The following is a 27472-nucleotide window of genomic DNA, read 5'->3' on the forward strand; positions in this document are numbered from 1 at the left end:
TCCAGAGGTTTCCAAATTTGGATTCTGTGTAACGAAATACATCCAAGACACCCTGGGATAAGATGCACGGAACTTTTATTTTGTGTGTGTGTACTTGTGGCTGTGTTATTATTATTGTACGTAGTAGCAGCAGGTGTAAAAGTAGTTATCCTAATTTTGATACAGCTTACAAAAGAGCTTGAATTGACAACTTTAACAACAATCTAACTGACACTTTGGTTTAAAATCAATAAAACTGACTGACAACTTTACTAATAATAGACTAGCCTATGGCTAGGTGCGGGCTCCGCCTCCAGACCTCCGTATTTGCTCGGCCTACGGCCTCGCATCTTTTATGTATAAGCTTTTGCATCAAGAGTGAAATTCGTGCATTTGCTCTTAACATTTCCTGAAGTTGGGCTAGCTGGGGGCTTTTCCCCTTAACCCCCGCATTTACTCGGCCTACCGCGTCGTACCTCTTAAACCCCCAATTCTACCAATTTTTAAATTTCTTTTCGTATTTCAACTATCAAAAAGATAAAATTTTGTATCCCAAGAAAACGTCCATTTAAATAACATGGGGATTTCTTCATCTCCCCTTTAAACCTCTCAAAATCTAAAAATATTAAGTTTTTATTCCAATGCCAAGTAGCTAAAATATGAGATTATAGGTATAAAAAAGGTCCATTTAAATAACATGGGGAATTTCTTCATCCTCTCTTTTGACCCCCTAATTTTTTTTTTTTTTTTTTTTTAAGTCGCTTTTGGCAATTTTCCTGAAGGTTAGTCCCGGAAAGCTACAATCATGTCAAATTTCAACTTTCCACGTCAACCGGATGTACTCATTTATTTTATGTTAGTTCATATAGTTTTATATATAATTAAGGATTTGGATTAGGACAGGATGTAGCCATAATATTTAAAATAAAATGCAATGTATCATGATAATTAAACTAAAGGGCCAAAATAAATTGAACATTTTTATTGTTTATAAAATATATTAGGCAATATTAAAGACAATTCAGTATTTGTATTGGATTTCCACGGAAATTTACTGCAAAAATAGCTATCTAAAGGAAAACATATTTATGTTGCATATATTAACGTAGAGAAAGTTCAAAATTGGTAGGCAGAATGTATTGTCGGAAAGTGATGATTCATGCAATATATTCTTTTCCACTTTTAACCGTTTAATGCAAGAAAAGATATAACAATGTTTATATTTCAAATGGAGTATTACTGGTTCAAACAAATAAAAACTGACTTGTATTAATTGTTCAACATTCAAACTCGAAATATCCACTTCACTCGTAACAACAAGTATCAACGTGCTAATATAAAACTTTAGCATTGTAGAATAACTCAAAATAAATTATACTAAAGAATAAAGTTTGATGAATACAAAACCGGAATTTTGGAAAGTTGAAAAATTTCTCTTTAGTTGCGAAATTGTCGGAAACGTGAAACACTTATTCCCTTATTTTTAAAAAGTCAATGCAAAGAAATGGAAGTTCTAATATAAAAATTGTCCCTTTTCTCTTTTAAGATAATAAAACCACGTATTTCTTTATTTTAATTCAAGGTTCAATACGCTGAATTTCACGTCCCCAACTTAAGCGAGTCCTCACATTGGGCATTTTCTGAATAAAGAAACATAAATTTGAATATTATAGAAATTGCCCTTAGGAGATGAGTTTTCGAAAATGCTGAAATATGTGTTCTCTTCTTTACACTGTTAAAAGTAATTTCTTAAATTTGAGAAACCGCTTCTTATCTGTGCACCGAGATATTTTTTTTCTTAGAAATGAGATTTGGCAATTTCCATTCATAAGGAAAGTAATAGTATATTATCTCATTCCATTTATACAACCTCATCTATTTTTCTTCATTTCTCATTAATGAGAGTTTCAAACTCTTGTTTATAAGAAAAGATTTCTCGGTACACAGATAAGAAACTTTTTTTTTTTTTCAGATTTAAGAAAGTATCTTTAACAGTGTAAAATTAAGAGTTTGTAAACATAATTTCACCTTAAACAAATTCTTACGTAAGGGATTTTCTGAACATTGGATATTATAGATATTGTACAGGATTTTCGAAAAAGCTTAAATATGTATTAATTTGTTTCTATTCAGGAGTTTATGTACCAAGTTTCACCTCCCTAACTTCAGTGATAAGTGAAATACTCTATTATTGTCAAAACCATCGAACGTTCTTTACTTTCCCCTTAGAATATATATTTAAAGAATATCCCCTTTTGCAGTCGAGACAAAAGGTGTTTTCTGTTCCAATTTTACGTTTCTATACATTGTAGTACGTTGTGAACGTTGAGAAATTAGTCACTTTTATTCATATCATAGTATAAATGTGCTTTGACGGAAATAACTACCTTGACATTGACTATGAAAGAAAAAAGATAGTTCATTTCTGTATTAATAGTATTCATAGTAACATTATTTTATTATTATTATTCAGTTCGTTTTTTGTCAGCATTTAAAAATTAGTGAATGAAAATGATAAGTTTTACTGTCGACTGACGAAGCGAGAGAAGAAAGTATGGGGATCACGAACAAAATCGAATTCAAAATTTCAACAGATTTACACTTCTCATAGCCCATAGATACCTAAAGTAATTTTTCGACATCTGTCCATCTATTCGTTTTGATGTACACTCGCCTAGAGACCATAGAGACCATAAATTTTATACTAAGGTTTTATCCGATTCTCCTGGAGAATTTTTGAATTTTATTCGTACCCCTAAAAATAAGGATAGTTTACTGAAAGGTGAAATTTAAAAAATACTATTTTCTCAAAAACTGCTCTAACGACTTTGTTTGTTTCACAAATTAATTTTTTAATAACAACTCTATACTGTGGTATAAGTCATTCCTCAGGAAAAATCGAAAAAAGGTAGTTTACTTTTGAAGTGAGTGTTTTTTCGGGCAATTTTCTCAAAAACAACTCATGCAATTTTGTTCATATTACATAAATAAATATTTCGTTAATAACCGGACAATATGGCATAACTCATTTGTTCTAAAACATACAAGTGATAGTTTATTCTTGTGGCTGAGTGTTTCTCGGACGATTTTTTTAGAAACGACAGAAGCGATTTTATTTATATTTCATTAATAACTCTATGATGTTTCGTAAATTAAACCTTGGGAAAAAAATCACAAGGGAAAGTTACTCTTGGAGGTGAATTTCCTCTCACACTACTTTGTCAAAAACGGTTCAGGCGATTTTGTTCATATTTTATAAATAAAGTATCATTAACATTCTTATGATGCTGCATAAATCATTTCCGTAAGAGTATCCACAAGGTAGTTTATTCTTGGAGTTTGTTTTCTGATTTGTGAGAGTTTTGTGGAATACGATTCATGCGATTTGATTGATATTTTATAAACAAATATTTCGTTAATAACCCTATAACATGCCATAAGTCATTCCTTACGCAAAACTCTACTAGGGATAATTTATTTTTGGGAATGAATTTTCTGAAAACGCCATATAATTTTGTTCATTGAAGGGTTAGAATTCAATGGTTAGATACATATATAAGTGAGTTTCCACGAATGTTCTCAACTTTATGAGGCAATTGTTAGAATGATTCATTTAAGTAATGTACAAATTCAGATTGAATTTCTTCGAAAAGTCGTTTTTCTTTCCCTTCTTCCTTGTTAATGTGTAAATCAGTTTATAATTAAAATATCTGAATTGCGTACAAAAATAAAAAAGAATCATAGTTCATTAGTTTTCAGAAGAGACCATAAAAGAAACTTTACAAAAGTTATTTTTTTTCATGCAAGCCAAAATACAATAATTTCAAAGATTTGCAATGGAGCTGCATGTGAATTCAATTATAATGCTTATTAACTCTATTATTCATAGGTACAAGTGTCACAATCTATTATACAAGTGTCCAATTTATTCTAAACAAACTGAATAATATATAGTCATGGAATGAAGAGCTTCCTCGTGGCTATATGGTTAGCGAAAGATGCGGAAGACCCGAGTTCGATTCCCGGTGGGACCTTATATGATTCGGATTCCACTTTAAGCTGTAGTTCCTAGTCTTATATACGGTAACATCAGTGGTTCAATGAGCGCTAAACATCAAGTCAACCAGGAACCATCCTTGGAATGAAATATAATATGTATAATCTTAATTACCGTATTACATTCTTACTACCTACAACTTCAATAAAACAAGTACAAAAAGTGGATCTTATATGTCGAACCTAATGAAGTGAAGTAGATGCGACTTCCAAAGTTCTATAATAATAATCCATTAAGGTAGCAATTTTCATGATATTCTTGCGTAGATATGACATGTATTATCGATCAATTTACTAATGATATTTCTCAATTTATGATTTTATAGGAAAATTTGATTAAGGAATAGCTTAATTGCTGAATCTCTAAAACATTACCCATGATTCCATGTTCTGTATAACTTAATTAAAGTTGTCATTCCTAGAGAATTTTCATTTAAAGAGGACATCTCCCTCTGGAATACCAGAAGATTGAAGCAAATATATTAATTGACATTTATTAAATAATTTTATTGCGTGCTCGTAAACTGATGTTACAGATGCCTTTAAATGTAGGGGAACTTGCCGCAGTATTGGCTACTTGTTTAAGAAAGAAAGTAAAGTAGTGAACAAGCAAGAGGGAGAAAATTAAGAATGAAGAAAAATGTCTTAAGATACTTTTAATACAGGGATGCAAATAACCAACCAAATTTTACTTTCCCAAGGAATAAGCTACTAGCCCACATCTCACAATAGAAATCATTTACTTACCTTCGATATGATATTAACCTCGCCCGCACCGATGAACCGCTCGCCCCGGGCGAGTGGGCGAGTGGTTATTTGCATCCCTCTTTTAATAGTATAGTTTCAAGTTCTCCAAATTTGTAAAAATTGTATTATCCAAAAAAAAATTCATTTTATTTTTAATAACAAATATCAAAAGTACACAGATTCTAGTGAAAATTTTTCCTGATTCATGAAATAAAATCTGTACTACTGTAGATAAATAGATTTTATTTATTTAGTTTGGAGTTGTGTCTTGCTTCTATAACTATGTTCGTACATAGACAACTGATATATGGTCACTTTCCGCTTAATATGAGAATAACGAGTTCAAGTTCAAACCTGTTCAGAAAAGAACAATCCAAAAGCGTTTCCTAACCTTTAGAAAATACTGTGGCTATATATTGAAAGATTAATCATTATAGACAGTGGTGCTATTCAGCCGGTTTGCGAGAACCAGGTGTTAAAATATTTCGAGTTCGCAGAACTGTTTGTTATACCAGACATAAACAAACATACACACACATACGTGCGCAAGACCTAGCCAAGAGTGAAAGTATTACGTGTGCTACCTATTTGTTTTCGTATGATTCCGATATCTTCATCAGATCCTTCATCTTCATATCTCCGAGATATGTGTCTTTGAAGCAATGTGTACGAAATATTGGTCTTTTCATCGATATCTCGGACGATTGCTTGTCATGGCCCATACTGTCATTTCTCAAAACATGGCCCTTTCCTGGCGGGACACCCTATATATATATATACAGGGTGTTAATGAATTATACGAGGTGATTCCTTACATCAAAATAAGAGGAAAAGTTCATATGGACCTATGGCGAAAAGTGCATATACTGTTAAAAAAAAAAAAATGAGGTGTTGAAACAACACAAAATGACTACCACTTTAGCGTGTTACTTGTGTGTTAATTCAGCACCAAGCACATCGCCTTCCGAGCATATCAGAAATACCTCGTTACTGGATGTGAGTATTTGCATTGTTTTTTTATTGTTTGGTACGAACAAATCTTTGCGAAATATATTTCGCATTCATGGCAAGTAACTAAAACATTCTATGTTTTCTGTAATCGGTCACAATAATATTGTTGTAAACCTGTGAATCATCTGACAACAGTTACACAGAGAGCAGTGCTTCCATGTGTTTTCTTTATTTGTTATTCTTGTGTCTGAGCACATATACACAGAAAATGGCAGAATTGTTGCCTATATAACTCGTGTCAGACGATTCACAGGTTTACAACAATATTATTGTGACCGATTACAGAAAACATAGAACATTATTCGTTACTTGGCAAAAGTGCCAAATGTATTTCGCAAAGCTTTCATATTAAACGATAAATACCAATGCAAATTCTCTCAGGTAGTAATGAGTTACTTCTGATATGCCCGAAGGGCGGTGTGTGTGCTGCTGAATTAACACACAAGTAACACGCTAAAGTTGTAGTCAGTTTGTGTTGTATCAACACCTAATTTTTGGTTGTGTAGTTTCAGAACTAGCGCTGTCCAAAATCGCGAAAAAAAAAAAAACAAATTTCAATAGGCCCTATTTCGAATTCTAGAGACTGTAGATGATGGTCTTTATCAGCGTAAAGGAAGCCACGCATACGCAATCCAAAAGTGCATATTTCGTCACTTTTCAATAGGCATACAGGGTATTTCCTACAGGGTGTAATTTTCAGATATGCTCTAAATATAGTTTTCAGATATACCCTGATTTCAAGGAGGGTCCAAAGTAGGCAGAAGGTAAGACTTGACAACAATGGACATCTAATGCTTCGAAGGAAAGTCGGAAGTGTTAGGAACGGGCAGCTCCATGATTTTTGCGTTCGAAATAATGTGTAATGTGATGTATATCATCGCGGTATATTTCACGTTTTCTTCACTTAAGCGTGAAAGAAAACATTGCAACATGCGTTTTCCCGAGTACGAGAAACTGTGCCACTGACGATCTTTAACACTTTCGACATCGCGCCAAAGGTTCTGTGTTCATTGCTATCAAGGCTTATCGTTTACCTCCTTTGGAACAATCATGAAGTCAGAGCATATCTCAAAACTCGGGTGATGGCATGTCTGGGAATTTCACCCTGTATGGAATAGTACACCCACTGAAAATTAATGAAATATACATTTTTGGATTGCGCATGTGTGACTTCATTTACGCTGATAAGGACCACCATCCACGGTTTCTAGAATTCGAAATAGGGCCTATTGAAATTTGGCTTTTTCGTAGCTCTGAAACTATGCACTTTTCGCCATAGGTCCATATAACCTTTTTCTCTTATTTTGATGTAAGGGATCACCTCTTACAGTTTGTCGGTATAGTTCATTAACATCATATATATATCAAGCGCATTCCAAAAGGGAGATCCGTTTGATGATTAAAAATTATAGACGCTCGTGCGAAACGAGATTTATTGTCAGAAATAGGTGCCTACAGAGCTACTTCACTTTTCCACATAATCACCAGTTCGTTCCAAACACTTTTCGTAACGCTGCACCATCTTCCGTAAACCCTGTGAATAGAAGTTTGCTGCCTGAGATTGGAACCAGTTGGCAACGACCTCTTGAAATCCTAGTCGTTTTCAAACCGTTGTTCACCAAGCCACCGTTTCAAACGCAAGAAGAGGAAGTAATCGTTGTGGGGCAAGGTCAGGACTGTATGGAGGATGGTCAAACAGGTCCTAACGAAAATCTTGAATCTTCTCGATGACGACAGCGGTACGAGGATGAGGATGATTCCGGACGACAGTTTCCCGCAGCATCAATTTTGAATCGCACGTCGCACTTTAGTGAGCGTGTCACAGTACACGTCAGCTGTAACTGTTGTCCAACGTTCCAAAAAATTAACCAATAGGACGCCCTTGTCGCTCCAAAAACAAGTAGCCATCAGTTTCCGACTCGAATGCGAAGATTGCTTAAACTTTTTTGATTTGGGGGGAACCTGAAATGCGCCACTCCATGGATTGTTTGGATTCGGTGTTGGTGTATGAGATACACGTCTCGTCTCTCATCACAATATGGGAAAACAAATCATTTCCCTGTCCTCGATAGCGATCCAAAAACTGTCGGGCACTGCACATTCGTTGCTCTTTGTGCTTGTCCGTTAGTAGACCTATTTTCGGCACTCACCTTGCACTATGATATCCAAGCGTTTCTGCGACAATCCTGTACATAGTAGTTCGTGCAATGCGGGAAAAGTCATGAGCCAGAGCACTGATCGTCAATTGCTGATCACTTCGCAGTTTTCGGTTCACTTGCTCCATGAGATCATCCGTCTGAACACTAGGTCTGCCATTCCGGCCTTCATCGTGCACGTTGGTGCGACCATTTTGAAACTCGCCACACTATTTGAGAACCTTTCCTGCACTCATTACTGTAGGTTCATACACTACGCACAATTCCCAATGGATATCAGCAGCAGAAGTTCCTTTTGCAAGCAAAAAAAGTGTCACACCGCGCATTTCACAACTGGGGGGAGAAACAATTATCGCGGCAATTGCGATATATATATATATATATATATATATATATATATATATAGAGAGAGAGAGAGAGAGAGAGAGAGAGAGAGAGAGAGAGAGAGAGAGAGAACGAGAACCAGTTGTTAGAAAATTAGACTAGCACCACTGATTATAGATGTAGATCCACTGTACACTGTAGATAAACTGTAGATCCACGTCTCATATAGCCTTGGTGGTGACAAGAGACGTTCAACTCCAAGTCAATTATTCAAGTTTTTTTTTTTTCGAAAGAATCTTCGCAGAGAAGATAGTTCTATAAAATAATTTTCATCTGTATTTTTCCCACAACTTCATTAAGATTTGAGTTTGTTTTGAGGTTTCTCGCAAAGGCAATTTCTTTGCCTCCTTTTACGATTTATTTCCTCGTTTATTCCATTATTTAAAAAGAAAACATTTTATATTAACAAATTTTGATACTTCTTCTCTTAGCTTCCGTACAACAATCTTCCCCTAAAAATTATCAGCCATAATGTTGCAGTATCGGTGCTCGGAATGTGAGTAGAGTCCTGTATAGGCGCACACCCAAAGATTTTTCTTGGGAGTGATTCAATACTACAAGATGATACATCTATGTAGTATTTAATTAGTGTTATTCTGCACCCGAAAAGACGATAAGTAATTGTTAAATACTGCCACCTATTCTTAGATAGAAGTGATAGAACTAGATTGATTGATAGAAAAAAAGAAAGAGTACAGAACTACAGATCGAATATCTATACTAAATCAATCATTTCGCTGCTAACCAAGTATAGTTTTATTAAGAAAATGAACAAATGAATGTCGAGTTACGATTTTTTGGTGGGGGTCCGAACCACGTAGATGCTCTTCTGGTCCTGTACAGACATCATAAAAATAATTGAAATAAAATACATCGAATTAAATCTACCTTAATTTGAGTGAAAAACTTGTATAAAACTTATTTATGAAGCACATGAATCACATAAATGGTAATCATATCAACAAATACGTAATTACTCCAAAATATCCTGGATCAACATAAAGTGAGTAGGGGCTGCACTCTTGCTTTATACTATAACAATACATGGCCATCATTTTATTTTATTTTTAGTTTAGCGTCCTCTCTTCAGCATCGACATTATATGACACGTACATCTATAGCTTAAAGACGCCGGGAATAGAACCCGGGTCTTCCATGCTAAATGCGCATATTGCTAACCGCTTAGCCACGAGTAAGGCCAGTGGTCACTAACCAAATATATAGCATTGAGAAAAAGGTTAAAGCTGTTTTGTTTGATACTACAAAGTGTCCAGTACAAGTTGTGTGTACAGGGTGTCGAAGAAGTAATGTGTGTTGTTATATTACAGTTTAGTAGATAGGGATAAAAAGTACATAATGATCTACCTGCACTTAGTCCGGTCCGATTCTAAACTTCCGATTTTCTCCACCGTTCATCTGTACAATCTTGTTTTAAAAAATGGTCACTTGTCTGTCATTGAAAAGACATGCACTCTTACCTACAGTTAGAATTAAATTTTTAAAAAAGTAGATTTTTCTTGGTCGATTGAAATCGTTATTTAGATCCAAAGTATTAGAATTTCCTCCATACGGTTGCTAGAATATATATATTTTTTAAGCAAGGCAGGTGGCTAAGATTTGTTGAACAGATCTGCATACTTAAATCAATCTTAGATTGTTAACCTTGTCACTAATTAAAGAATGGTAAACTATAATTCTTATGCTAATTAATGTAGACTGATATTAGAGATTTAGACTTTTAGCCTAAATGACATGTATACGGTAAATGCATAAAATACAGTAAAAACATAAAATCTCTTGAAGTTGTTTATTACTTAAAAGCTTAATGTCCTTTGTTAGCATAGAGGCAGTAACCTCGGAGATTTGAACCTATCTTTAGTCAAAGCGGGATCCAGAACCATGTACAGGTATATATGAAGCACACGTACTAATCACTTCGGTACCAAAGAGTCGTTGTGTTTGATAAAATTAGGTCCAATGAAAATGCAAAGCTTTACAAAATGGACGAACGTATGTATTTAAATTAGGCGTTTAATTCTCTATCTTTTATATTTTAACTACAAAATTACTTTTCTAGCATAAGTAAATTGAAAATCGAAATCTTTCAGTGTAATGTCACATGTTTATGCCCGTTAGGCTAAGGGAGGCGGATGAGTAAATTGAGTCGATGCCAATATGCATAACAGAACTTATTTTTCCTTCAACTTCTTCCATCAGCTTCCGAACTTTTATCAAAAGCTAAATCAATTACTTTATCCTTGTTATAAATCTAATCTATCCTATGCCACATGTTCTTATATTTTCTTTGCGTATGAAGAAGATTCTGAAAATTGTTTGTATTTTGTTTGTTGCAGTTGATTGTTTGGATCCCACTTGTTCGAACCACGGAACATGTGTAGCTGGCCGATGTTATTGTAAGGCAGGATGGCAAGGAGTTAACTGTAGTGTGGTGGACCAGCAAGTGTACCAGTGCTTACCTGGTTGTTCTGAACATGGAACATATGACCTTGAGACTGGAACCTGCGTCTGTGACAATTATTGGACAGGAGCGGATTGTTCTGAAGGTAAATTTGACGACATTTCAACCTGAGCTTTATTGTTTTATTATATCATCGAAAAATATACTCATGTATACTAATTTCTTCACCATATCATTAATAAAGTATAGGGTGCACAGTGAACAATGAAAAATCTTTAATTAAATTACAGTTACTACTATTACTATTACTATTACGACCAAAATAAAATATAAACATGTATGTAACTTGCAAAAGTCAGTTACTGCTAAAAACTTAAAACTATCTTTTGTATATTAGTTTAAACTTATCTTTTATCATCAAATATAGCCTAGGGAAATATTGCTATTAAATAGCTTCTTAAGGTGAATGTCGATGAGAGCAAATCATCAATAGATAGCAGCACATATTACCAATCTTTCCCATGTACGAGCAGGATATGGATATTGGAACTTTGTCTAATTAATAATTAGAGGATAATCCAAACAACATTTGAGTATGTAGGTGGTTAACAAAATAAACGAAGCATCTAAAGAAAACGCAACTTACTGATTAGTACTGTGTGGGACCAATGTTAACCTGAAGACTCGTTTAGATTCGTCCTTGAATAGATATATATATGACCACCTACCTTTACTTACATGCACCCAGCAACACTGTTATTCTTTTTATGGGGCTACTTAAAACAAGAGATATACAAGAACAATATATTCTGGAACTAATATACAAGATCTGCAAACGAACATTCGTAGTGCCATTGAGAACATTAACACTTCTATTCTTTGTAAAGTTGCTGCCAACATGGTGAAACGTGTGAAACAGTGTTTGAATCAAATCAGGGAGCACTTCCAGCATTGCTCTAGAGCTGATAACTCATTTCGTGATAGTAGCAGTGTTGCCGGGTGCATGTAAGTAAAAGTTTTATCATGATAATTTCAAAGTTTCTTTTTCGTTGTTTTAAGAAATAGCATAATGTAGACAGATCCTTAACACCTTTTGATGCACTGAAACATTAGCAATGTTGCCAATTCAGAGTGTTAATTTATGAAAACTACGATTTCCCTAGTTTCCCCTTACAGGGGCCTCATCCGATTAGTTATGGGTGGAAATGAAAAATTATTTTTTCTGCTCCATAGTTTCTAAGCTATTCCAACTAAACAAATTGAAAATTAACGACAGAACATCCATACGTATGAGTTATGAGTCAATTTACATGTTTTGTAAAAAAAAAATGATTTACCCCTTCGGTTACATCTGGCAACACTGTGTGGTTCCTAGTGTACTTCAATCGTTGGTTCCAGTTTAAAAATATATACATGAACAAAGTTTTATTTTGGTATAACCATTATTTGTGTATGGCTTCAGGTTCAAAAGTTCTACTATCCCAAACTTCGGGTTGTATTGTATATTGGACACCCTGTGCAATATTTCTATAATATTGCATTTTATTTTCTAAAATGTGAGCGGATATACCTTTTATTATTGATTCAATTTCTCTTTTGAAAAAGTTTTAACTTTTATCTCTTGAATTTGATTAAATAACTTGGATTGGAGGAGATAGTCAACAAAATGATTACTCCGTGGCGTTGTTTAATATTTCTTTGTTTATCAATTAAGAAAATAACTTTTCAGACTTGCCAATAGCTAACCCTAGAATTGCAAAACTAGATTTAGAGGATCAAATTCAGGGAACAAGCAATAGATGTAAACATTGTAGCTATTGGAGACACTTTTGTATGAAGATCGGAGTTTGTAACTTCAATGAGTGCGGTACTGGCAAATGAGAAAATGATTCTATCAAGATTGAACGATCTTCCACTCCCTTCTATCTTAAACAATACGGCATTATATCAACACCCTATAATAATATGACAGTAGTAGTAATATTTGCAATTATATATAGTAGTAGTTGCGTCCAAGCCTTCTGCCCGCTGCGCACAATACGCTAGAAACATGATTGATTGAAAGCTTTAATTATTCACAAATTTATTTATTAATTTAGAATTTCCGCACCAACCCCCAAACTACATACCATCTTTTACATGCAACTATTCAAGGATCTATGAACAACAATCCTGCAGATAGGAACATGTATTAGCGTCAGATAGGCAAGTGATGACTCACATAGCGTTAGCTACTAGGATGCGTCTAGTGTGTCACATTTGCAGTCTATTATAAGAAATTTTCTTTGTATCCCTATGACCAACATTACAAATCTCTTTATCAGGGTTGATCACCATTCCAGGATAATGTAACGCACGGACTGACATATTTTCCTTTTAAAACTAGCGTTATTTTTCATTCCTTCTGCTAACTTCAGCTATCAATCAGCTAGAATGAACGGCTTTCTAGAAAAAGTATAGCACGCTTTATGTTTAAAGTACGAAGTGAAATTATACACTTGAAGAAATGCTTGATATGAATGCATAAGTAATTCTTTCTGACATTTCAGATTTTATAACTTTTAGTCTGGGATTCCTTCTGATGTTTAAATTATTTCTTGGCATATTGGGTGCTTTTCGAAATAAAATATTTTGAGTTAGAGGAAGTAGTGTATCTAGATAAGACACGCCTCAAACTAGTGGAGGCTAAAGGAATATATTGGTGGTGAAGTTAATAAATCCAAGCCAATGATTTCAGAGAACTTTATGTGAGAATTTTATTTGAGGAAGAACTCTTTGCAAAATTAACTTTGAATACATCAGTTACAACTCCTGCTAAAAAAAAAAAAAAAAAAAAAATATTTATCCTACTATCGGTACGAGAAAAGAGTAGAAGTAAACGCGAGATTGAAGGAGAGCAGGAGGAAATCCTACCCCCAAATTTGATAAATATATATGTGTAATCAATTGTATACTAGTATATTAACAAAAACTATGAAAGTTGTATGTTAGTGTCTCTTGTGCCGGTGTATCTTGTCCCGTGAAGAAAACTCTGAAATAATGTTGGTGCAGAGACATTATTTAGATTAGACAGCCTGAGTTTATTCAGAATTCGAATTTCCTTTTTTCTCGTAAATTCGGTATTTTGAACTTCTGAACGCATTCTAATTTAATATTATTACTATAGTAATTAATATTTACTTTCAAGGTTCCTAAAACTTAATTTTCTACTGTTGCAGCTTTGTGTAGTCTAGATTGTGGAACGCATGGACGCTGTGATAAAGGCCACTGTGAATGTGAGAAGGGCTGGACTGGCGACCGTTGTGATCTTCTTCCCTGTGACCCAAGATGTGAAGAACATGGACAGTGTAAAAATGGAACTTGTGTTTGTTCACAAGGTTGGAACGGAAAACACTGTACACTTCGTAAGTAGTTGTTAGATTCTTTCAATATAGAAAATATAATTCATAAAGAAATCAATCACTGAATCTCATAATTTTACTTTCTTTTCTAATAGATTCTGTTTCAATTACAACTTTACATTAAATCACTAGTAATAGTGCAAATTTTACTATCATGCTTCTTATACCAGACGGATTGCTACAACTTTCATTTATTTTATTGAATGAAGAAGTCAAAATTACTCATTGCTAATTTGTAAATTTACACTTAGTCATCAACCTAATTATATAGTTATCACCTTGCAAACCTGCCGCACATCATAAGTGAGATAACTTTATTTGCATGTTTCTATTTCTTCCAATTTGTTCCACCAACAGCAGATTTTAAATATGCATCTCCATATTCTTAATTTTAAAAATAGTTAAATAAGTTTTCGTATAGAATCTTCCCAATTTTCCAAAATAACTTGGAGATATGTATATTCCAGTTTTCTAAAAGAAATGTTTATAATATATAAATAGTGTACCTTGTGGAAAGGTATTTGTAGCACAGATAGTAGACCAGAACGAATCTCTTTGTCAGAAGAATTATAACACAAAATTGGAAGTGTCTTCGAAACTCAAAACTCAACATTTCTTGGTCAGCCTCTAACTTTTAATGTCTTTACATGCTATACGTTTAGTTTAGAACACTTATTAAATTGAAAATTTTGTTACGATTCTTTCTGTAAGAGATTCAAAAATGCTTTTCCTCTAGCTGGGTGCAAGGATGCCTGCAACAGACATGGAACCTGTACTTTGGAGGATGGGGAATACAGCTGTGTATGTGCGGATGGCTGGGCGGGAACCGACTGTAGTATAAGACTTGAAATGGAATGTAATGACGAAATTGACAACGACGAAGGTGGGTGACAAATATATTATACGTCATAGTAAAGGAATTGTTTCTTTGCTACTTAATTTTTTATATATAATTTTTAAGTTTCATTTAAGAATACGACTAGTTCACAGTTGTCTTTAAAATGTGGTAAATAAATCAGCAAAATACAGTAAATCAGAGCAAAAAGGTTGCCAGAACTATTTATTACAGTAGCCGTTAAAGATAAATTTACGATTTCTTTAGAACATACAGTGAAGATAGGAAACTTTACAAGGTAAGATAAGATGTTAAATTATAATTGTATTGTAATATATACATCACGCACTCACCTATTTTTTACGTGTTTAGAGGAACAGTTGACTTTTAGGACTGAAAATTTTATAAGAATATGTCTTCTTAATTTCTGATGTCTGCTTTTCCAAAGAGGAATCTAAAATCGGAGAGCTTGATAGAAAAATAATTTGAAAGAAAATATTCATGAAAAACCGGAAATGAATTCGGATATGTATTATTATGTTCTGCAGAATTTCCTGCTGTACTTAGACCTTACGAAATGCAAACGGGTAATCAGAAAATTGTCCATAACCTTTCTTCGCGTACGCCCATGCATCCCCTGTTGTTTCTTTAATAATAGATTTTCTTGAAATAAAATCTTTTGAGATAAAAAAACTCCAATTTTTTTCTTTATATCCATTGTCTGAGTTGCAAGAATGACAATCATCGATGATCAATAAGTCTTTATCTAGCCTTATAATTGCATAGGCTAGCACAGGTCAATTTGTAAAATTCTGCTACGACGTAAAAGACAGAATTTAGTATTTAGTTTATAAAAACTTTATCTGCCCTACCCATCCCTAAACTCTTCTCTAAAAGAAGTCCTGAGTGAATGAGTGTCTGACCAGCACCCAAGGCAAACCTATAAATCAGAAACTTGAAAATTTGGTACTACATACGATTTGAGACATAAAATACCACTAAGGAAGGGTTTTTGAAATTTCCCAAGGGGGAAATAGGAATGGCAATTATTATAGTCAAATATCTATATCTTTGAATCTCTGAAGGATAGAAAGAAGAAATTTGACACATGGCCTTCTCGTTTAAAATAATTAGATACGTGTTAAATAGTTATTATATCTCCTTCAAAGGAAGAAAAAAGGCAGGAAGAAAAATGGTGGGGTTACCATTGTTGTAACAAGATGACTATATCTCGAAATCCCTTAAGGTAGAGATATGAAATTTGTTGTTTAGACTTTTTTATTTAAAATAATTAGACTTATTTCATATAGCTTTTTGATATTTCCCCTACAAGGGAAGAAAAAGATGGTGGGATAGCAATCGTTAAAATAAGATGGCCATATCCCAAAATCCCTAAAGATTAGAGACAAGAATATAAGATTTGCTATATGAACCCATTCAAAACAGGTGGACGTATGTTACGGCGTTTCCGTAAGTTCCACTTTTAACTTAAGAAGGGGACAACTAATATTTTTCTCAGAATATAAAAACGACTTCAAGGTTGTCAGTCTTATCATCAGGAGAAAACGTGTGAACCATTTGAAGTGAATTTTTGAACAGAGTTAGGACTTGAGTCAACATGGGATATATTTCACTTCGTTTAAAATGTACATTCAAGGAGGGAAAGGGGTTTAAATTTTTCTCAATTAATAATGCCATAAACGTATATTTGTGGTGAGAAGAACGGAAGTAAAGGCTGAGATATGAGATGGGAGACTGTAAGCCAACCAAATTTGGGGGTCTAGGACGAAGTCCACAGCTAGCCGAAGGCTAGTTTGTGATATATATAGGAGAACAATGAAATTACCCTTTTGCGGTGGCGGCAGTAAAATACTCTCACATTTTCATTCTTCTTACGAGTTAATATTATAACTATTTTCTTTTTCACTGACAAAACAAAACTAGTATTGTTCTCCGCAAAGAAAGCTGTACTATGCACCCCGCTTAATTACTCATAAAGAAATCGAAGAATAACTATTAGTCATCATTTTCCAAATAGTAGTAACTAATTATTATTTTGTCATCCTTCATTCATTCATTATTAATTACTAATGTATTTACACTTTTCTGGCTTGCGAACTGAGAATTAACAGGTATTTCCGTCTGCAAACTTTGATACCATGAAATGCGTATCATATTGGTAATCTTTTGCTTAGATTACATCATAGAACATTATTGAATTACATGCAGCCTGTTCGCACAAACCAGTTGTTAAAATTTCTTATGTTCCTGGAACCGATTTTTAAGGGTGTCTATTCACCTCTAGGTCCAGTAGCTACGAAAAAAGTCCTTGTAATACCATTTTTGGAAACTAATATAAAGATTCTATATGACTTAGTCCTAGCCACTATTATTAGTATCATTGTAATAATAATATAGTCAAATAGTAATAACATTAATATTAAGTCAACTTACTATTCTAATCATAGAACTGGTTATTAAATTATTTGAATAACACCACTTATTACGTTAGTCTTATTCTATTCGGTGGCACGGTGCGTTCTCATAGTAACATCTCCTTCGATTCATGCGCAAACATCATGAAAATAATCCTGAGAGACATTTCAGTAAAATACTACTTTCCTCTATTTCCATCAATACAATAGTCTTGAAGTTTTAGATTCAGATCAAGTTTAGTTTTACTGTCAACTTTTTGCAATTTTAACTATTACTTATGAACAAAATATTGATTCCTTTGAAAAATATATTTCAATACAGGATATATTCTTATTCAGTTATGGTAACTATGCACAACCCACGATTATAGAATATCAAGTTGCACAAAAGTACATTTTAACAAAATAAAGAATTTGATGGAAGAAAGAAATGTTTCGTATAAATGTATTTTATGAATGGAAGACTGACCACATATTACGATGATTGGAACAGAAAAATAAAAAAAGTAAGGAACACTGACCTATTACGACAAAAACATCGCGCACAATAAAAATTATAAAACAATTATTCAACAGAACCAGAATAAATTAGAAAATAGAGAAGCAAGGATAAATAAATGAAAATCAGTATTATAGATTTAGGTAATGTTTTAGAGCAAGTGGACTAGGAATGCAAATGAAGGTTGAGTTGTAGGGAAAGATTTTAAAGCTCTTAAGAAACAAAGGTTAGAGCTATAATAAAAGAACTGACAGAGAAAAGTGTACTTGCAAAAGGTTTCGACAAAGGTACCGCCTTTCATCAACGTTAGTAGTCAATATATGTTGAGAAAAAGTAATAAGGAAAATTGGTATTTCAACCCAATTTACTCTTTAACCACAAAGAATTGTTTCTGTCTCAACAGAATCTACTTTGCACTTGATGTTAATGATGAAAGAAATATATTTCCATTATGAAAGCGAAATGGTATTACTTATGATATATTTATGCATTATTCTCATTCACCGAATTGGAAGAATCAGTCAAACAATAGATTAATTAACTGATAGTGCGTCAGTATGTAGAAGTACAAAATTTTACGACAGTTACCCAAATTATATATATAAAGAAAATGAAGTAATGTACTGGTTACACTGAATACTCGGGAATCACTTCTTGAAATATGTACAGTTTATCATATTAAATATTATAATATGAACATTTTAAACATTGATATTTTGTGATAAGATCAGCATCACACAAATAGGACCAATACAACGATATATCGTAGTAATAAACTTTTTATCTCCACTGTTCGTGGTCATGCTTAGTTTGAGTTATTTTTAAATGACTTAAATCGATTAATAGAGCAGTGATAGTTATGTATTGTTGTCCTAAATAGTATACTAGAATATGGATGGTTCTGAACATGTATACTAGAAAAACAGCATTTGGACAGAAATCAGAATATAGCAAGTGGTCGTTCGATGTTTTGAGAAGGCAGAAAAATACATTAAATATAAATTTAAAACATAGAATAGTAGTGATATAATTATTAATATTTCCATATACTTTTTTGTTTAAGAAATCATTAAAGACACATTTATATGTAATATCTAAGAACATCTCAATCTATATTACACATCTTTCCTTTAAGTGAATGTTTATTAAAGTTTTATTTCTGATTGCTTCAGTAAGAGTTGTACGAAGATGCCTTAATATTGAAGAATTCCGTGAGAAAGGTAGGTGTAGTGTCGAAGTGTAAGCTTTGGTCGTGATGCCCTTTATGTTTTCCCAGACGGGATGGTCGATTGCTCCGACAGCGAGTGTTGCACTCATCCTTCGTGCAATGACCACATCATGTGCCTCTCGTCCAGCGATCCTGTGGAAGTTCTTCTTCGTAAACAACCACCATCTGTTACAGCCTCCTTCTACCAGCGAGTAAAATTCCTTATCGAAGAAAACAGCGTCCAAAGTTACGCTCGCAAGGATGAATATGCAGAAAGGTGAGGTTTTTCTGACTGTGTGTCGTTGCTGCATTACAACAAATTAAACCCCCTTGGCTTTTCTTTGTAGCTTTTTAGCACCGTAATCCCTCTCTTAGCCTACAATGTCTTTTGTCTAGTGTTTGACCCATTGCCACTGTGTGTATTATTATGTTCTAATCATCTGATTCATAATTTATAAATATAATGATTATCTGTACGTTAATATTTATATCGTCAAATACATACAACATACATACACATATGAAATGTCGTGCACCAAAATGTAAGCACGTATATTGCATATATGTATGATAATTTATATGTATATTTATTATTGTATACAAGAGAAGAGAGAAAACAATGTAGTATTTTATAATAAGTATAAAGCGTACCATTTGAGCTATTTGGTATACTTCATACTTTCAAAACAGACACTTGTATTACACGATTATTTCTGAAACTTGTAAGGAACTCTGTTGCCTTTTTTTACTAATTTTCAAGTTTCTAAAATTTTCAGTTCTGTTTATTTTTATTTTTTATTACTCTATGATTTAAATGCTCTCTCTATATATATACAACGCCGTCGTATGGTATAATTCGCAACTAGCTATTTATCTCTGTTTCTTTATTGCACCAAATATTTCCCACATATTTATATGTTTGTGTATAGGACTTAAGAAATCTAAAGAAAAATAAAAATTTAAGTATATATTTTTCGTAGGCAAATAATATATTATTACATTGTTTGGATTAATAAAGAATAGTAATATTACGAATATACTGATTATGCATGCATCAATACAGTATATAGTTTATTTCTGAGGGTAAACAGAACTACTTATAATGCAAAAGAAAGCAATATCCAGAATAACAAAATACAGATTACATTTCTTCAAACAAAGAACTTCTTAGCATGATATTTCTTTAAATCAGTAATCGGAACAAAGTAACTTTTCTTGAAGCTATACGATATTTAAACAGGGATAGTAGAATATATATATTTACACATCATGGTAGACACAAGTGCATTTGCTGAAATGTTTTACAGGCAGAACATACTATGCTAGGTACTCTATGAATAAAATGAGATGTAAGTTAGTTAAATAATATTAAAATGACAACTCATAATGACAAAACTCATTTACAACACAGTTTTTTAAAGTAATGATTGTGTACAATTTTGCAATCAAATTTGCCTAGTTTTCCTTCTAAAAACTTGTGTCTGTCATCTTTTATGGTGTGGCGTCCATGTGTGACTCTTCCGCTTACCCTGACTTCTTCTTGTACCACTGTAGTCAATTCTGGAACTCATTTACGCCGCGGTAAGTTTGACGTTTACTTCTTATGGTTACACACAGTATTAGTTCCTTCTAACACAAGTGAAGGTACTCATCTTTGAATATTTTCATACCAAACGACTCCGGATTTAACCTCTCATTTGTCAGTAACTGGGCATTGGACTGTCACAATGATATACATATAGTTATTGCAAGTTATATTTTAAAATGTAGGTAACACTGCTAAACCTGAAAAAGATAATTATAAAATAAGTTACGAAAATTTTATTCTATTTAAACAAAATTATTTATAACCTAGACCGAAGTAAATGCTTATGACATTCGCTGGAAGTGTCAAATAATTCAAGGAAAAACAATAAACAATGAAATCTTATTAGAGCAAACCATTTCTGTATAGCTAAGGTGTATAGAAATATGTTTGAACTATGTATACTAAGTTCTCCTAGTCGTGCTTTAACGTCACCATGAATTTACTCTCAAACATAATCTGGAAACGTATTTGAACTAATACTGTGTTTCTACCATTATTATCACTGTTTCTACATTATTATACATTTGTTTTGTATGTCGTTTTGGTGCACTTTGGGCAAACCCCCAGCGCCGTTCCTATCCTGTGTCTGCGTCTTGTGTTCCCTAAACCTATCCCATCACCAATCCTCATTCACAATAAGCGCTTTTCTATGCATTAATATGTTATTGTATTGTAGTGTAGCTATTATTTTTTCTCGTCTATTAATAACATTAATTTGAATATATAGTATTCAAATACTTATATTTTAGTATGTTAATATTCCTATTTTATTGTGATCACTATCTTGATAATTTTAAAACACAAACAGTTTGTTGTAATCAGTGACGTAGCGATAACACGTAAGATGCAAGCAACAATCTTCATTTAGTATGCTAGTTAATTTTAAAATACATAGATCAATATATTTCACATATGCTTCCGGATAATTTTACACATATGGGCACATTACCAAGAAGTTACATTGATAATGCTTACTATAAATTAGTGTATAAAAATTATAAACATGTAGTAGTGCATAATTGAGCGTGCATCTTACGTATCACAGTAATGCTCCAAAATGTACCATTTTTGTACCGACAATATTCAGATTTCTTGAAGAGAATTAACAGAATAACGCTTGTAGCTATTTTGTTATTCATAGCTTGCACTGCAGCACTCCATGCCTCCAATAGCACAACCATTTTGAGCCGCTGCATGTTGTAATGTTCTGGTATTTTCTGTATTTGCTGTGTACAGATTTCTTTCAGTCATCGAAGTTGGAAAGTCAATTTTCATATTTCAATATTAACAAGAATATTGTTATCACATAAAACCCAAATTATCGGGTAGAACTAAGTATCATTGTCTCCACATCAAAAGAACTAATAAAAACATGCTTTTCTCCACTTTTAACGAAAACAGGAGGGTGTCTGTCATCAGAGGCAAAGTAATTACTCCACAGGGACTTGGCATTATTGGTATTAGAGTCAGTGTGGATAGAGATTCAAGATTTGGTTTCACTCTAACCAGAGCTGGTGGATGGTAAGTATAGATATTTTTTGTTTCGGTTCTGTTCCATTAAGATGTGTTTTTACATTACACTATCTCGATGTATCTTAAAACGTAAGAACATAATAGTAATAATAGGTCGGCCACATTAGGTATCGATCTCCTTCATTCGGTTTTTGACTAATCTCTGAACGGCTAATTTTAAAAAGAAAATGAAATAGACTAATTTGGAAGAATAGAAGACATATCAATTTTCAGAAATAATTGTCAATTTCCGGAAAATTAAATTAAATATGTACTTACCTGAAAAGTTGTCATTTTTACCGGAATATTTAAATATTTATAGAGTGAGTCGACCATTAACAGCTTCAAATGATGCTTTTACTATGAAGAATAAATTACAGGATATTGGTTGTTTATTGACTAGTGGGTAGATAGATGTTCTACCCCCTCGAACCAGATCTACTAGTGAAACCATAGTTTGTGTCTTTTTTTTTTTTTACAAGTGTTATTTATGTCGTCCTTTACAGTATTCGTAAAGTACTGTTATTAATGTAAGGTCCGTACCCAAAAAGGAAAGGGATAATGTTCCCTCCTCAACCAATAAAAAATTTAATTATGTTCATATAGCCCAGAAACACCTCCAAGATTACAATAGCACTGGTTACAATAGATTACACCCAAATTAATCTCATTTACCTTTTTAAATATCCCGTTTGTGGTCTTATGGTCCATCTAAGAAATCCACTTCGCTTCTTATATAAGAATCGTTGACAGGGAGAAAGATTCATGTTTGTGCATTTCAGTTTCTGAGAGTGACTCACATAAGTCAGTTGGCACAATTAGAATTTTAATGTAGGGCTGAATACAAATCAAAAGTGACGCGGATAGTATGTTTTAATCCCAAAGAAACAATAGTGATAGAGCTCAAATATACGAAATATGCCTACAAAAAATACTCGAAGTAATTTACATTTCTGTTGGATGCAAAGTTTACATCTTCACAACACTAAAGCACAAGTTTTGTCAGAAATTTTCAGATAGCGTAGGTCTCAATTCTCTTCTTTAAGTGTTCTGCACCACAAATCTTCAAGGAGGAAATATCATTTTTAGTATACTCCAGCCAGAAAATGATCCACAAACAATCCAATAAATGTACTGTAATTACGGTCACGTTTTTATAGCACAGAAACACGCTGTTTGCAGATAGTTTTCTATTTATTCCTTTACAATTAACACAATATAACTAGCACCAGCAACAGCAGGACTTACATGAAAACAACTTCATCTGACGCAAGACCATCATCACTAATATTGCCAGCTGAAAGGCAACTACTGCCGTTGTCAAGTAGCTACTTCACTAGTCAAACCAGAATCTAATAACTGCTAGTGTCAACTGGCTTATGGACCACATAGGAAATTTAACTGTTCATGAGAGCTTAGTCAGACACCGAACGAAGGTATCTCACCGACTGCCACTTTCCCGAGATGACACCTTAAGCGTAAGACAAATTAATAACAACTTTTGGTATGTCGATGAGGAAGACAATTTCAATCATCACATGAAGATAAACTCATTACTAATTTCGTCCACGGATACCATATTTTGTAAGCGGATTTTAAGGCCTTGGGATGTTATTCAACTCAATTGAAGGTTTTAGGATGTTTCTGCACTCAGGTGAATCATATCGCTGCAATGAAAATTTTTAATGACTTTACTGACAAAAATTTTATTCGACTATAAGCTCTATTTGACCTCAGTCGCACACAACGAGAAACCAAAATCCGTTACCTCTCAGACATTTAATAACGTTATTGAACTCTTTCGTCCGCCTTTTGAAGTCCGTATGGCAATACCTTTTTTAACTGTTTAATTTCAGTATATTTTTATACGTAATATCACAATAATACTTAAATCACATCCACCACTCAACAATATTACAACACACAGCGGCGTCATTTCAGGATTTGTTTGACGGGGGAGGAAAGAATATCCTTTATAAGTAGAGTTTAACATTTTGCACTAGTATACTAAATGTAACCAATATTCACACTTAAAGCATGTAAGAGTCTTTAACAAGAAAATATTTTAAATTGAGGACTTTAATTGAAAAACATTCCAAGTCCGTAGACATAAATACGTATTTTTTCTACGTTGATGTTTACGTTTCACGCAGTTGAAATTTTAAGGAGTGGCAAGAAGGGACATAATTAATAAGACAAAACACAAGAAAGCGCTTCCAAAGAAAAACATTCAATATAATAATGTTTGTTCCTCCTGAAGAAAATAGGATGGTAGATTTGTCTATCATTGAACGTACGAAGGAAATAATCAAGCTGATATTTTCAGTTCGCTTTTTTTAAATACAAATAAGTACACTAAATTAGCGAGGCATCTGTATCATTGATAACTTCTATGGTCTGTTCAAGACGAATATCAAAACAAAATCGACACATCTGAGAATCATAATGAAACTTATACTAGTTGTTAGTATTACGTTAAAACGCTAATTTAAGAAGAATATCTATGCTCCAAAAGCTTACTACTTTTGGCCTTTTGAATGCTGTTGAAACCCATAAATACTTGAACGTTGATCTAAACCTGCTTTCACTATGATTAGGGCAACCCGATTATTAACATGGTATACCTAGGGAATTCTTTCGCCGACAATGTTTTGAAGTAAAACTTACCTACTTTCTGTCTTATCATCCATAACCCTTGCTCTATCATAACATTGACTAAGTTTCGTCAGTCAAGATCATTGTTTCTCAAAATCTCGAAATTTGCGAAACAGCGTCAAATTTCGTAGTTATTTGATGTCAAGCGGAGATTTTTATACTGTTCTATCCTTTATAAAAGGGATACCTAAAGCAATATTTTCCTTATTATCTTTGTCCCTAGTTCCACCTTCAGGTAAAGTAAATGCTGGGACATCGACAGATGTTATTGTTTTTATTACCTCCTTTCGAATGCCACTTATAATTTCTAAAAATTCATTTTGAATTTTCGGAGAAGTGCCTTTAACGTTTTCTGAAATAATTGAGCAACAGTTGGCGAACTTGGCCCCATTTTTAATGTGTAGTGAAAAAAAAATCATCTTCAGTTCTTTCGTCGATTGAATACATTCCACGAAAATCGAGCTCATTAACTACTAGAAACTATAGAACTTCTACAATCGATTTAACGTAATATCTATTCTTTCTTAATACGTTTTCATTCAAAAGAGCTGAAACAGAAACATTTACAGAAATACGTTTCTTCTTTTCTTCCCACATTGATATACCACTGTGTGATATGCCCAGCACTTGTCACAAATTTCCGGAATTTATTCTTATCTGCAACGTTATTCCAATTTTTGAATCTCATTTCCCCAAAAGTTGATTCTTCCGACCGAAATAGAGAAAGTAGGCGGCATGGGTAACAGAATGCTATATCAATCTTTGCTGTATACTCCAGCTGTGGAAAACGATTGTACCAATCAACTTAGTATGATCTGTTACGTGTATCCTTTAGATAATTCTTCAGTTTGATTTACTTAATAGGCCCTTCAATTTTCGCCAAATCTCCCGTTGACGGACATGAACATGTTGAAGATTGAGTGGAGAATAATACCTGAGCTGCTGCTTGACCTTCAACATGTTGAGCGGGTGTCAAAATTTTGAAGAAGAGGGGATATTTCTTGAATCAGAATGTAAACGTTAAATAACAAGTTTATCCATCGTATCTGAAAGAAATAGAATCTATTTCTATGTGTTTTGAGGTTTATGCTATAGTTTTAAAGAAAAAGCAAATTCTACCTCTAAAGCATTGGTCTGATATTTTGATCAGAATTAAGAATTTTAGGGTCAGTTTTCAAAGGAAATAAAAGATATGGGCCGCCACATTAAACTTTCTCTCTCCAAATTGTGTTATGTTGCAGTTATTCTTGAAATATTTATTTGTGAAATACGGACAAAATTATAAGGCGTTTCCAGAAAACTTCGTCCGAAGAAAAAACACCCTCAAAAGTAAACTACTCTTTGTAGATTTTCTCGTGAGAAATGACTTAAGCAACATACGTGTTAGGTCTATTAATGAAATATTTGTTTATGAAATGTCAACAAAATAGCATAGAATTTGAGGAAATTGTTTTAAAGATACAAAATACAAAATACGAAAGATGAAAAATTGGAGAACAAAATTCACACTGTTTCTCGAAATTTAAATTCATAAAATCATTCAATAGAAGATTGAATCTTTATTTCACAAGCAATGATGATTTCAAGAGGTGGCTCGAGAGATTCCTTTCAGGAAATATTACCAATCGTGCTTCAGTATTTTCCCTCATGACAATATTTTCCCCCATGTATTCACCCCCGTGTATTCAACGTCGCTCGGATGAAACTTTCTGAAATCACTGCTGTTCTCAAAGTTCTCATTCCTGGATTTTATCAAGTTCGGAATGAAGTTGAAAAACAGATATTAATTGATGACAGACTGAGAATTATTGCGGTTTGCTTAGTAAGCTCCCGTCGAGTCTATTGGGAAGTGATGTAAATAAATTTCATTTGATATATTAATAGGCTTGTCGGAACCTTGTAGGGTTGAACACGAGACGGAGCTACTCCGGTAGAAAGAAACGTAGTCTTCCTGACATCACTTTCATGGCATATTTTTGAGATGACACAGCTTAAAGTCTTGTCTTGTGCGCATCCCTAAAATCCGGCCACCAGTCTCGTAATCCAAATGGGGTAATTGCACGGTTTAGAATAGAACTTGAGTCACATTGGAGGGTATTCGAGTTTGTTTCCCAGTACTGGACATCCCCAAAAAAGATTATCGAATGTTTTTCACAATGGCACCGCAGAATCTTGGATGGTATTTTGTTAAGACAACCAACGATTTTTTTTCTATCTCCATTTTATTACTGGGACAGCTTGGCAACTGCTCGCTCAATCCACTTTTTATGTCTTCTGAGGTTAAAAGGAAATAGTGAATGATTAGAAACAAAACGAAACACTTCCAACAAATTAGCAACATCTAATGAAAAGCAGATAACGTAGTGGTTTAGATTTGATATGTACAATATAATTGGGCCATCATAAAACATGATAATTCAGCCAAATCAATTAAAAGTGCTCACTTGCCAAGCAACCAAAACAGCTAACACTAAGTTCGAGCAGTTCTTCAGTCGAAAGTATTTTGTTGGCGAATGACAAGATAATTGTGCAACTGGCTCCCAAATTTTGTGTGTTCTTAATAGACTAATAGAAATGGAGAACAGATG

General features: G+C 33.5%; 1 protein-coding gene across 6 annotated transcripts in view; it reads left to right on the forward strand.

The window, feature by feature from the left end:
• Nucleotides 1-27472, forward strand: part of Ten-a (Teneurin-a transmembrane protein) — a 1171522-nt gene that overhangs the window by 996599 nt on the left and 147451 nt on the right. For 5 of the 6 annotated variants that reach the window (XM_081752112.1, XM_081752113.1, XM_081752116.1 and 2 more), the window contains 6 exons: nt 10688-10897; nt 13971-14156; nt 14890-15036; nt 19199-19406; nt 20684-20710; nt 22119-22238. In XM_081752112.1, coding sequence (XP_081608238.1) covers nt 10688-10897; nt 13971-14156; nt 14890-15036; nt 19199-19406; nt 20684-20710; nt 22119-22238 — 898 coding nt within the window. The remainder of the gene's footprint in view (nt 1-10687; nt 10898-13970; nt 14157-14889; nt 15037-19198; nt 19407-20683; nt 20711-22118; nt 22239-27472) is intronic. The other variant, XM_081752114.1, reaches the window with a different exon arrangement.

This window comes from Thermobia domestica, chromosome 3 (genome assembly GCF_964235325.1).
Source record: "Thermobia domestica chromosome 3, izTheDome1.hap1.1, whole genome shotgun sequence".
In the NCBI taxonomy this organism is placed as follows: domain Eukaryota; kingdom Metazoa; phylum Arthropoda; class Insecta; order Zygentoma; family Lepismatidae; genus Thermobia; species Thermobia domestica.